This window comes from Asparagus officinalis, chromosome 9 (genome assembly GCF_001876935.1).
Source record: "Asparagus officinalis chromosome 9, Aspof.V1, whole genome shotgun sequence".
Classification (NCBI taxonomy): Eukaryota; Viridiplantae; Streptophyta; class Magnoliopsida; order Asparagales; family Asparagaceae; genus Asparagus; species Asparagus officinalis.
In genome coordinates, this window is record NC_033802.1 from 4,681,396 (window position 1) to 4,695,118 (window position 13,723).

The 13,723-nt window shown below is 39.9% G+C and overlaps 1 protein-coding gene across 1 annotated transcript in view; it reads right to left on the reverse strand.

Annotated features, from left to right (window-relative positions):
* LOC109824102 (aluminum-activated malate transporter 12-like) overlaps nucleotides 1-9,501 on the reverse strand; it is a 23,401-nt gene extending 13,900 nt beyond the window's left edge. Inside the window, exons 1-7 of the mRNA XM_020390624.1 lie at nucleotides 9,261-9,501; nucleotides 9,018-9,156; nucleotides 8,663-8,929; nucleotides 8,280-8,420; nucleotides 2,251-2,523; nucleotides 2,051-2,166; nucleotides 1,536-1,673 (exon numbers count right to left, since the gene is read on the reverse strand). Coding sequence (XP_020246213.1) covers nucleotides 1,536-1,673; nucleotides 2,051-2,166; nucleotides 2,251-2,523; nucleotides 8,280-8,420; nucleotides 8,663-8,921 — 927 coding nt within the window. The 5' untranslated portion in view covers nucleotides 8,922-8,929; nucleotides 9,018-9,156; nucleotides 9,261-9,501. The remainder of the gene's footprint in view (nucleotides 1-1,535; nucleotides 1,674-2,050; nucleotides 2,167-2,250; nucleotides 2,524-8,279; nucleotides 8,421-8,662; nucleotides 8,930-9,017; nucleotides 9,157-9,260) is intronic.

A 13,723-nucleotide genomic window follows, 5' to 3' on the forward strand; every position in this document is an offset into this window, starting at 1 on the left:
GCCGAGCCACCTCAGGGTGGCTCGGCCAAGGCCGAGCCACCCCCTGGGGTGGCCGAGCCACCTCAGGGTGGCTCGGCATGAGCCGAGCCACCTTGAGGTGGCCGGCCACCTTGAGCTGGCCACACGTGCACACGGGCACGGGCACAGTAACGAGAGCCTATAAATAGGCCAAGGGGTTCTTCATTTCAAAAGGTTGGAAATTTTGGAGAGAGGCGAAGCCCTGCTGGATTGGAGACTCGGAACTTAAAAAAGATTGAAACTTTGGGACTTCGGAGACTCACTCCTTCAGATCTGGTGCTCGGCGATCATCAACGTCAAATAAGGCAGGTGTTCGAGAGGATCAGATCTCAGATCTACGCAGGCATACTCCGGATCTAAGCTTGGTCTTAGATCCCGAGACTTGGACGATTGTTTCCTTGGTGAAACAATCCTCCCCGGCTATTATTTCCTTGGTGAAATAATACCCGTCGTACTGCGTAGATCCGACCGGATCTAGATCTCGCGGTGGTCCACGGCAAACAACCCCGGCGCAGGCAAAGAACCCACAAAAGCGAGCGACCGCAAAACAGGAGCTCGCGATTCGTTCGACAAAAAGGAGAAAAGTTGTAATCTTTGTTTATTTTTATTTGATTTTCGTTGTAACCGGATCTTATAAAAAGACCGGATCTTTTGTAACTCAAAAAGTTGTAACTCAAGATGACAATGGAATCAATAACAAAGAAACCAACGATTTTCCACGCAAACAATAGCAGCTTGAAAATCGGGTGGGCCTTTAGCCTGATGTCCGCAACGAGAGAACAAAACGTGTGATCTGATCATTTGCTTCATTCACGTGGTGTGGTCCCCACACGATTTCTTTTTTCACGCGTCTTCTTTTTGGCTTCTTCACGTGTGCTCACATACAAGAGCTCCACAATCACCTCTCTATTCTAATTCTATTGTGAACCTTAAAAAAAAAAAGAACACAGACAATAATGATGATTCAACCCTACTGCTGGAATGTTCAGTTTGTCCCCTGTCAAAGGACCCGAGCACTACACAAAAACTTCGAGGTTATGATGAGGGTGAGGAGTTATAATTTAAACTTCAACATTCACTCTTGCAAGTTCTGTGGTGGATGTGTATCTGCATACTCTCATATCATTATGTTTTGAAATTGTTAATACTATAGACTGGGTCCATTTTATGTACTTCTCTGTGTACAAATTATGAAACGTTTAAGGGACTAATACTAAAAAAAGGCCTATTTTTTTATGTTTAATGTGAAAATTCACCCCCCAACAAAGCAAGCAATATATTCATGTCTAGTCCAAATGAATGCAATAAACTGATTGTGGTCATTTTTGGCGTCGAAACCATCCACATAACTACAACTTATCAATCAGAAAGAATGAAAGTAATGTCTGACAATCAATACATATGGCTAACGCAAAATGTCATGCTCTCAATGAAACTAAACAAACAACAGTACCAAAAATATTATGAATTGGAACATGTTTACAAACTAGAAAGCAGTGTTTGGTATTAATTCATACCTGAATTGAAGATTCCAAACAGCCATGCAATGCAACGGCAGTATATGCAAAGTGTCGAAGGGTTGTCCCGAGCTCCACGTATCTCTGCCAGGGATATCGTCGCCTTGAGTGCCTTGGTTCCCAACTGGCAAACAATGCCTAATCAAAAACATCATGATAATCTTTATAACCGAGCTCGAATTAAAGGTAAATTTCACAAAATCACGTGCCCCAAAATGACCAAAATGTCCCCAGTGGAAAACCCCCTTGTATGTCCTTTTTAGTGATTTTAAAGTTCACATAACCCCCCTAAGCGTGGTCCAAATTTGTCCAAATGGCACCGATTAATTAATTTGATTTGATCATCAGACTGTTACTTTCTAAAGGCCATTTTGATCTTTTTACCAGTTCATTTAACGTCAAGTTGAAAAGGTTGGAAAATATTTGGGTGGTTTTCTGAAACACCCCAAACATAAAATTGGGCCAAAATTAAAAGCGAGGTTTTTTTAAAAAATTTTCACAAGAAGAAAACATACTTGAGCTTCGTCCGTAGATTTCGAGTCCAAAACTGTTCTATAACCCTTATACGTCTGGTACCTCGATGATTTCTCATCTCTGATCTCCGTATCTTCAAAATAATCATTCACACAAGCTGCAGGCATTGATACACACAACACATTCAACTGAAGTGCATTCACGTTGAAGATTTGGCTAATGTAGAAAACTCACTGCACACCTTCAATAGATTTCGCTAAGGCTTCGAGTTTGTTAACAGTAGATTTCTCAAGATCTTGGCCTGACCAATTTGGTAGAATGAAGAGGCACATGAAGAGACTGATCGCAGAACCGAAACCTATCGTGTACAGGCGTTCACGTGCCATTCCAAGGAGGTCTTTGACGTTGAAGCTTGATATTGTTATGAGATTGAAAGTTAGAAGGAAAATTATCACTCCGTAGTCGTAGTTCTGTTTTATGTATGGGATGAATCTCACAAATGTGGCTCCGGCTCCTATGAAGAAAACAATATAAAAGCAAATTTCAATAGATAAACAATGCCAGAGGACTCATGCAACGATATCAATTTATTTAAAATTTCGCTTTCAATTCGTGATTGGTGGAAATTGAACCTCGGTTAGTCTGGTACCATATCAAAAAAACTTTGCCAATGCACCAAAACTCTAAAGTTGTAGTGAGGCTTGATGGGGATTCGAAACAATCAAATCAAATCCGCGCCCTTCTGGACGACCTTGTGTTTGAGAGTAGGAAAGTAGGAAAATTTACCGTAAATAAAAGATAAAACTTGCAGGAAAGTAAACAAGAAAGAACACACCAGATTTAACGAGGTTAGACAACGTGCCTACGTCATCGGGGGCAACACCACAGAATTCTTTGATTAATTAAAGAAGATTACAATGCCCACAAATAGGTTTTTATCTCTGTGAGATCTCTCTAAAGAATCATCTCAAAAACCCTCCTTTTCTATTGCACATGAAACCTAAAAACGTTTAAGATATATATAGAGTCACAGCCCAAAATAGATTCCCAAAAGAACCAGGATTCTGGAAATCCTGACTCCGGTCGACCGGACATACAAAGTCAGTCGACTGGCCAGAACGGTGAATTCTGCAGGGTCTGACGTGCACGTTTCGGTCGACCGGACTCCTCATGTCGGTCGACCGACCAGAGTGTCGATTTCTTCTCAGTTTCCTGCAGGCATCGCGGTCGACTAGACCTCCTCCATCGGTCAACTAGCCAGCGACTGAACTGTTTTCTTTGTCTTTTTTATTCAGCTTTGGGTCTACACACTTAGACTAACAATCTCACACTTGGAGACCAAAGCACTATCAACGAGCTCACCCAAACTCCTACCTTCTTCGCAAGCATCTTCTCCTACACGGAAAAAATCCATTCTTCAATCATCATCAATCCGGTGATCCTGCCGATCCTCTTGGTGTGACTCCGCCTTCAACTCCTACGCGTAAAGGCAAACTGAAGTTGCGCACAACTCCAGTTTCTCGATGGCCACTGTTTTCGTCAACATATCCGCATGATTTTGACTCCCCAAAATCTTTTTTAGCTGTAACTTTCCGTCCTCAATCAGCGAACGTATGAAATGACATCGTACGTCGATATGCTTTGTTATGACATGATATACTGGATTCTTGGTAACGTGTATAGTGCTCTGGCTATCACAATAAAGAACTCTGTTCCCCCGCTTTAGATCTAACTCTTCCAGGCACCCAGTCAATCAAATTATTTTCTTGCTGGCTTCAGTCATTGTGGCATACTCTGCCTCGGTTATGGACAATGTTACAATCTTCTACAGATGTGAGACCCAGCTCACTACTGTCGATGCCAAAGTATAAACATACCTTATGGTACTTCGCCTAGTATCATGATCACCGGCGAAATCCGCATCCCCGCAATACCAAATCATTCCTCCTGAAACATAGTGGCTTTTTCGTAGTCCCTCTCAAGTAACGTAATATCCACTACACGGCCTCTCAATGCTGCTTCCCTAGATTGTTTGCAAACCTGCTCACAACCCCTCCTGCACGGGCAATATCTGGCCTCGTGCAAACCATCGCGTACATAAAACTACCAATGACTGATGAATATGGCACTCTACTCATATGATCCTTCTCTGCATCTGTCTTGGGTGATTACTCCTCAGATAACTTGAACTGACTTCCAAAGGGCTTGCTAACAACCTTAATATTCTGCATGTTGAACCTCTAAAGTATCTTCTCAATGTATTCAGCTTGACTCAACTTCAACGTCCCTTCAGCTTCATCTCTACTGATTCGCATCCTAAGAATTTGCTTCGTTGCACTCAAATCTTTCATAGCAAAATTCTTCGCCAACTGCTTCTTCAAGTTGTTTATCACCTCTAAACACGGTCCTACGACTAACATGTCATCAATATACAATAATAACACGATATAGCTGGACTCGAACCTCTTGAAGTAGCAATAATGATCTGAATTACATCTTCCATAGCCATTGCTCTGCATAAAGTTATCGAACTTCTTATACCACTATCTCGGAGTCTGTTTCAAACCGTACAAGCTCTTCTTGAGCTTACACACCATCTCTTTATTTCCTTCTTTAATGAAGTCAACAGGTTGCTTCATGTAGATTTCTTCATCCAAGTCACCATGAAGAAAAGCAGTCTTCACATCTAGCTGCTTAAGATAGAGATCTTCTGTAGCTACTAAGATCAACACCACTCTGATGGTTATAAGCTTCACAACAAGGGAAAAAATCTCAGAATAATCCACTCCTTTTCGCTGTTGGAACCCCTTTATGACTAATCTGACCTTATACCGCTTGCTTCCATCACTCTTCTGCTTGACCCGATAGACCCATTTGTTATGCAAGGCTTTCTTCTGTGCAGGTAGCTGGGCTAACTCTCATGTCTCATTCGAGTGGAGAGAATCCATTTCTTCTTACATCACATGCTCCCACTGTTGAGATTCACTAACTTGCATAGCCTCCTCATAACACTCCGACTCTCCGTTATCTGTTAAAAGTAAGTAATCAAGTGATGAGAGATATCTAAGATTCGGTTTGGGTAGCTTGGATGACCTCCTAAGCTCTATGCCCTGGATAGTAACTTTTGCACCTGGAGTCTCCTCCGTACTTCGGTCAGAACTAGCACTATCTCCCCCATCTAGAAGTTCCATTAAATCCATGTACTCGGATCCATCTGTATCTTTAGTGCTGCTCTCACAGTTTTAGCTATCCTTGGCATTATCCTTGTCCTTGTATATCACCTCCTTATTGAATATCACATCCCTGCTCCTGATAATCTTCCTGTTCTTCTCATCCCAAAGAGGATACCCGAACTCATCAATACCGTATCCAATGAATGTACACTTATGTGACTTAGCTTCTAACTTGTCCCTGACATAGTCACTAATATGAATATATGACACGCAACCAAATACTCGCAAGTATGATAGATTGATCTTCTTGCCACTCCAAACCTCCTCTGGAATCCCGAATTCCAATGGAACTAATGGCCCATGGTTAATCAAGTAAGCTACTGTTTATACCGCATCCATCCAAAATATCTTAGGCAGTCCTGCATGTAATCGCATGCTCCTGGCACGCTCCGTCAATATTCTGTTCATCTTTTCTGCAACGTCGTTCTGCTGCGACATCCCTAGAGTAGTCCTCTCCAAACGAATCCCGTTTAGAACACAAAACCTCTTGAACTCCTCCAGCTCGTATTCTCCACGGTTGTCTGATCTCAGACATTTCACCTTTAGTTCTGTCTCGTTCTCCACCATGACCTTTCATTTTTTGAAGATCCCGAACATCTCTGACTTGTGCTTCATGAAGTATACTCACACCTTCCTCGAGTGATCGTCGATAAAGGTAACATAATATACCGAACCACCAAGAAAAGACACACTAGCTAGACCCCATACGTCTGTATGAACAAGCTCTAGCTTCTGAGCTTTAGGTGGTCTTCCACCCTTCTGAAAACTAACTCTCTTCTGCTTCCTATAGATACAGTCCTCGCAAACACCAACTTCCACTGAGTCGATATCAGTTAGCTTTTTTTGTGAATGTAGAATTTTCATCCCTTTCTCGCTCATGTGTCCTAGCCTATTGTGCCACAACACTCTCCTTGTCAGCTGCAATTGCGAGGGTGTCACTCGCATGTGAGGTGAGGTAGAGAGTTCTTGTTTTTTTGCCTTGGGCAACCACCACCGTGCTGTTAGAGATTTTCCACGAATCCTCGATGAATGTTAAAACATAGCCTTCCGCTCCAAGCTGGCCAACGAAAATAAGATTTCTCTTTAGCTTCGGTATGTGTCTGACATTCTTCAGATTCCACTTAGAGCCTTTAACTGTGTTTGCACATTACCTCTTCCAACAACACTACATGGTTTATTATCTCCCAAGTATACTTTCCCAAAGCCCCCTGCTACATAGTTATGAAGAAGCTTTCTATTTGCAATGGCATGGAACGAGGCTCCCGAATCAATAACCCATGAATCAGAATCGCTATCCATAGTAAAGATCAAGGCATCTTGTATGAGATGAGCCTCCTGCTTATTCGCATCCTTCTTTTGTGCTTTACAGGATGAAGACATATAGCCCTCCTGGCCGCAGTTCCAACACTTCCCTTTGATAGGCCTAACTTTCAAGTTTGATCTCTTTTTGGTTGACTTCGATCGATTCTTGTTCTGGTTATCCTTCTTCTGGATTCTGCCTCTCTGCTCGAGATTTAGGGCTGATCCTGAACCTTCTGATTCAGACGATTTTCTTCTAACCTCCTCGGATAGAATCATGCTAACAACCTCGCCCAGCTTCAATTTTTCCTTCCCAGCCGAATTGTTAACTACGGTCACACAACCTACCCAACTATCCGACAACCTACCCAACTATCCGACAACTACGATAGAAGTAATAGGGTCTGCACTTCGTCATCAAACGTGATGTCCATAGAGATAAGTTGATCAACAATCGTGTTGAACTTACTAAGATACATCGTGAAGGAACGTCCTTCTGCTATCTTGAGGTTAAAGAGTATTTTGATGAGATACACCTTGTTTGCGGCTGACGGTTGCTCGTACATCTTCGCGAGCGTTTCCATAAGCCCTAATATCGTTTTCTCCTTCAATATATTGTGCGCGACTGTCTTGGCGAGCGACAACCGGATTTGCCCTAGAGTCTTCCTATCCAATATCTCCCACTCCTCGTCTGATTCCTCTTTCTTCTTTTCATTAGCTTTGCCCATCAACAGACAATACAAATCCTTCTGATACAGATGGTCCTCCATTTGTGACTTCTAGTAGGCGAAGTCTGAGTCGTCAAACTTATTGATCTTAGATTTGCTTTCCTCTGCCATGGCTCTCACACAAACCTTCTGAACGAAGCTCTGATACCAGTTGATGGGGATTCAAAATAATCAAATCGAGTTCGTGTCCTTCCGGACCTTGTGTTTGAGAGTAGGAAAGTAGGAAAATCACTGCAAATAAAAGATAAAACTTGCAGAAAAATAAACAAGAAAGAACACACTAGATTTAACGAGGTCAGCAACGTGCCTATGTTCTCGGGAGCCACACTACACAATTCTTTGATTAATTGAAGAAGATTACAATGCACACAAATAGATTTTTATCTCTCTGAGATTTCTCTAAAGAATCCTCTCAAAAAAACCTCTTTTTCTATTGCACATGAAACCTAAAAACGTTTAAGGTATATATAGAGTCACAGCCTAAAACAGATTCCCAAAAGAATCAGGATTCTGGAAATCCCGACTCCGGTCGACCGGACATGCAAAGTCGGTCGACCGGCCAGAATGATGAATTTTGCAGGGTCTGGCGTGCACGTTTCGATCGACCGGACTCCTCATGTCGGTCGACCGACCAGAGCGTCGATTTTTTCTCAGTTTCATGCAGGCATCATGGTCGACCGGCCAGCGACTAGACTGTTTTCTTCGTCTTTTTGATTCAGTTTTGGGTCTACACACTTAGACTAACAAGGCTTGAGGGTTATCTTTTCACAACAAATAACTCAAACCTTCATGAACCTCAGACTGCAAATTGTTAGTGCAAGTTAAATTAAATAAACATGATCACCATAAAGAAAAGGAGAGAGAGCACACGCAAAACTAATTTGAAAACTGGCTGAAATGAAACCATTGTATGTCTTTAAAAGAAACCATTTGAAATTTAGTTATTTTTTCATTAAATCCAGCACAATCTAGTTTCTATAGTAAGTTAAGAGGAAGACAGTTGTGTTTACCTACAAAAAATATCGAAACGCCTATGATAACGACCTTATAAACATTGCCAGCCTTTGCAGCCGAGAGTTCTATGAGCAACGATAGACCGCCTGCGCACACTGTCCCTAATCCTCTGTTCAAGCCCTTGTACAATGTTGCACCTTGCAATGGAAGAAGACATACAGTGAAGAACATAATCAGAGAAGAAACATAATGTTAGGGATGTTCTGGGATTTTTTTGTGAAATTTACCCAATAATGGTTGCATGAACCCCATATGTTTTCATTAATAAGAGTTTAAATAAAACATCTGCAGAATATTTCCAGGTCTTACAGGAGTAGCACAAACAGAACCAGAATTTCTCGCGGGGAATAGATTTGATGGTCTATTTGGCTAAACTTACCTGCGGTAAATTCAAGAACCAGAACAACTGTCATCACAGCCCACATTGCATTTGATCCGAAAATTTTGTATAGAGGACCCAAGAGATAAAGCAAGGAGACCAATGTAATGGCTGTGCCCATCTTCACAGCGTGAATTACTCGCCTCGGGTCTTCTTTCGCTACATCCCATACCTTGTGACATATCGAGGATGGCAATTTCTTGATCTTCTCAATGAATTTTGTGACCTTCGATTTATCGGATTCTTTGGTTTCAGACATTGTTATTGCTGAAAATAGATTATGAGAAGAAGAAAAATGATTAGAAATGCTTCGTACAAGATTGTTTCAGATAATGTCAATGGATAAAGAACATACCAATAAATTGGTTTTTTTTGCCCCCCAATTTAGGATAATCATTGAAGGTTTTGAAGACTCATTTATGTCAAATTAATGGAAGAACAAGGAAGTGGAAACCTCTATAACGAGACTCATTGAAGGCTTCATTCAACCGATCCTAAAGGAAAAAGGTAAAATAAAACACACAGAAATCAGAATTATTCCAGCTGATATTGATGATATAATTCTCTACAAAACTGTTAAATGGATAGAAAAACTCACCAACGAATCGGGAAATTTATAGCTTCATTCAATCATTTCGTGCCCGATTTCGGAAAACCATCAAAGAATTCAGAGTCTCTGTAATGGGGGCACATTGGAGGATTCAATGAGAATCAATCGAGACAAAATGCCCAGACCTTGAGAAAGCCCAATTGTGTATTAATTCTGGGGAATCATATAGAATCATTAAATGTGTAATTTATTCACGATAAGTTCATTACACTTTTTTTTAAAAATGCAATGAGAGAGAAGAAGGGAGCACAATTGGTCCCTGGTTGTGAATTTGCAGAGAGATAGAGAAGCGGGGGGCGACAAGAAAGGCCACATGTAAAAAATGTTGGCCTCTATTGTGGTTGATTTCATCAAATGAACTACAATCTCTTGCATTTAGCATCCTTGGCGGGAAAATAGGGTGTGTGCGCAACTCCCATCCTTCTTTCATCAATATTAATTGGTAAAGGTTGAAATGTCTAGTTATTGGACAAATTTTCAACTTGAGGGTGTGTTCGGCAATCACCCTAAAACTGGACCAGGACTAATCTTGACTCTGTTTTAATCTAAACCAGTCTTGTTTTGGTCCAGGAGGAGGTGATCCAAAAGAAAATCAGTTTAAAAGTTAAATTTGGCCTTAAAAAAATTGCGCTAGTTTTGATCCAGAGAGAGGATTGAAGGAGGAAAAGTGCTTTTTTGGGGTTAAATTAAATGGATCAGTTCAAGCCCAAACCGAACCACATCGAATTGAGCAGACTTGGGTAGGTTTAGTTCGGTTCGGTTATAAATCTAGATAAAATAATCCATTATAAGGAAAAACTTTGGAGTTACAATCTCCAAAGTTTTACGTGGAAACTCGGGGCCCAATAGAGCAAAATCTCAGCGAATAGTAGAGTAAAAATAATAAAAAGAACAAACAGATTTTCGTGGAAAACCCCTTAAATAAATTTGGGGTAAAAACCACGGGCAATGATAGAATAAATCCATTATAAGGAAAAACTTTGGAGTTACAATATCTCTTTATAAGGAGAAACTCTCTCTATTTTTTTCTCTCTCACTCTTCTATATATATGGAGATTGGTTTTTGTTGTGATTTCTATTTCTGATTAATCCTATTTATAGGTAGCTGAAATCATTATACACTAATTTTATATTATTTTTCTTTTAATATTTTCAAACTCTACCTAACTCACAAAAGAGTGCCTAACAATTAGGCTGATGTCTCTTTCAACAATCTCCTACTTGAAGATTTAATTGAGTATCAATTATATCTTCACACCATTCTTTCTATCTTACCATTTTCATGTTGCTTAGTCCTAGATAGATCACAAGAGGATCGACACCAAATAAATTTATCAGTATTGATTTCTTTTGTCAAAAAGTCTGCTAGGTTGTCTTTGATGTAAATTTTCTACATATCCACTATTCATTCTTCCACTTTCTCACGAAGAAAGTGGTACTGAACTCGAATGTATTTTGTCTTTGAATGAAAAGCTGGATTTCTTGCTAAATACAAAGCACTCTGACTATCACAAAATAGAGAAATCTTCTTTTCTTCATACTCGAGTTCCTCCAGCACCATCTTCAACCATATCACCTCTTTACTAGCTTATGTAGCTGCTACATATTCTGCTTCTGTTGTTGAAGTAGTCACAACTGACTGTAGTTTTGAAATCTAGCTTACAGCTTCGCTAGCAAGTGTAAACATATAGCCTGTGGTGGATTTGCTATTATCACGATCACCTGCATAATCAGAATCAACATATCCATTGACAATAAAATCTGATCCCCCATAACATAATGCAGTATTTGAGGTTCTCTTAATGTATCTTAGAATCCTCTTTATAGCATTCCAATGCTCTTTACCAGGATTCGCCATGTATCGACTAACCACACCCGTTGTTTGTGCAATGTCTGGTCTGTACAAATCATAACGAATATTAAACTTCCCACTGCTGATGCATACGGTACTCGAGACATCTCCATCATCTCTTATTTACTGTTAGGACTCATATTAGAGGATAACTTGAAATTAACAGGAAGTGTGGTAGAAAATGACTTACAATCTTGCATGTTAAACCGCCGTAAGATTTTCTTCAAATAATTCTTCTGAGAAAGCCAAATCTTCCTATTAATTCTGTCTCGAATAATTTGTATCCCTAGAATCTTGTTTGTAGATCCTAAATCTTTCATTTTAAATTCTCTAGCCAACTGTGCCTTTAAATCTTTGATACGATCTTTGTTGGGGTCTGCAACCAACATGTCGTCAACATACAATAATAAGATAACAAAGTTATTTTTATCAAACCTCTTGAAATATGCATAAGGGTCTGAATTAATTCTGTTGTATCCAATGCTCATGATGAATGAATCAAATCTATTGTACCAACACCTCGATGCCTGCTTTAGACTGTACAGAGATTTGTTCAATCTGTAAACCAAGTTCTATTTTCCTTTTTCTTCAAAACCTTCTGGTTGGAGCATGTAAATTTCTTCTTCATTATCTCCATGAAGAAATATTGTTTTCACATCTAGCTACTCTAGATGTAATTCAAATATAACGCTCATAGCCAGGACTATTCAGACTGTTGTAAGTCGAACTACAGAAAAAATATTTTATTAAAGTCAATACATTCTTTTTGAGCATATCCTTTCACCACCAATCTAGCATGATATCACTCCACTTGATCATCACAATTTCGCTTGATCTTATAGACCCATTTATTTCCAATAGTCTTTCTTCCTTGTGGTAGTGACACAAGTACCCAAGTCTTGTTCTTATGGAGAGCTTCAATTTCTTCCTGCATTGTTGCCATCCACAAAGATGCATATGTGCTATTTATAGCTTCATGAAAAGTTAATGGCTCTCCATCCTATGTTAGAAGGCAGTATGTAACATTACTATCCGTAATATACTCCAAGTACCAAGTCAGTGGTCTTCTCTCACGAGTTGACCTTCGAACTTCTGGAACATCGGACTCGACTGGTTCTTGTACATCATGCTCCGGTGTTGCTTCAGAAGAATTTTGATCATTTTTACCTGAACAACTATAATATCTGAGTCCTTCCTTAAACTTCTTTCTTTTTCTTCACTTTGTAGTTGGCTCTCTTCAAAGATAACATCTCTAATGATAACCTTGCGGATAGTGGGATCCCACAAGCGATACCCATTTACTCTGTCAGCATACCCTAAGAATATGCATTTTCTGGATTTTGAATCTAGCTTTGTAATTTCTTGGACATTGTACATTAAATACACTGGACTTTTAAATATATGGAGGTTAGAATAATCAGCTGGCTTGTCGGTCCACATCTCCATCGGCGTCTTTAACTATATTGCAGTTGATGGAGATCGATTCATCACATACATGCATTTTTTACTGCTTCCTTCCAAAAGACTTTATCCAGATTTACAGTGGCCAATATTGCTCTTGTTCTTTCCAACAGATTTATGTTCATCCGCTTGGCCACTCCATTTTGTTGAGGAGTATAAGCAGTACTAAATTATCTTTTGACGCCTTCTTGCTTGCAGAATGTAAGAAATTCACCGTCTGTGTATTCTCCTCCATTCTCTGAACTCAAGCACTTGATCTTATTTTCAGATTCAAGCTTGACTCGCACTTTGTAGGCTTTAAAGATTGAGAACACATCCGCCTTCTTCTTGATAGGAAACACCCAACATCCCATGGAGTAATCATCAATAAAGAACACAAAATATTTTGCTCCTCTTATGAATGTAACTGGTGCTTGCCATACATCAGAATGAACTATTTCCAGAATAGCCATGCTTCTAGAACTCGATGTGTTGAACTTCAGTCAATGCTGTTTACTTGTAACACAATGCTCGCAGAATGGAAGAGTTACTGAATTAAGTCCATGAAGTAGCTTCTGATCGGAGAGAATCTTCAAGCCTCGTTCTGACATGTGGTCTAGTTTGCGATGCCACATCATGGTTTATTATTCTCCATGGCTGGTTGATGCCACACATGAATCATCTTCCTGCAGGGTTTCTCCTTTGAGCATGTATAGATTTGCAGCTATCTTTTCTCCTTTTATCATAATAAGCGCTCCTCTAATAATTTTCATGATCCCGTTTTCTAAATGGGTCTTGCACCTGAGCTCATCTAATTATACTAAAGAAAATAGATTCTTCTTCAAACCCTTCACATATCACACATCTTGAACGGTGCATATTGTACCATCAAACATTTTAGTTTTGGTCAATACCAGAAATCTTCAAGACATGATCATTGTCCATGAATACAGATCCTCCTGAGATATGTTCATATTTGTGAAACCATTCTCACTGGGAGGTCATGTGGTAGGAGACTGCTGAATCTAGAAGTCAGACATCAACAAACCTCTTTCTGCATTCATCAACAGTGGTTGTTCCATTGTATAAAATTTAACAATCGTCTGATGTGCTGATAACGCATCCTTGAGATGTTGATGGCTCTAAAGACTTTTTATCA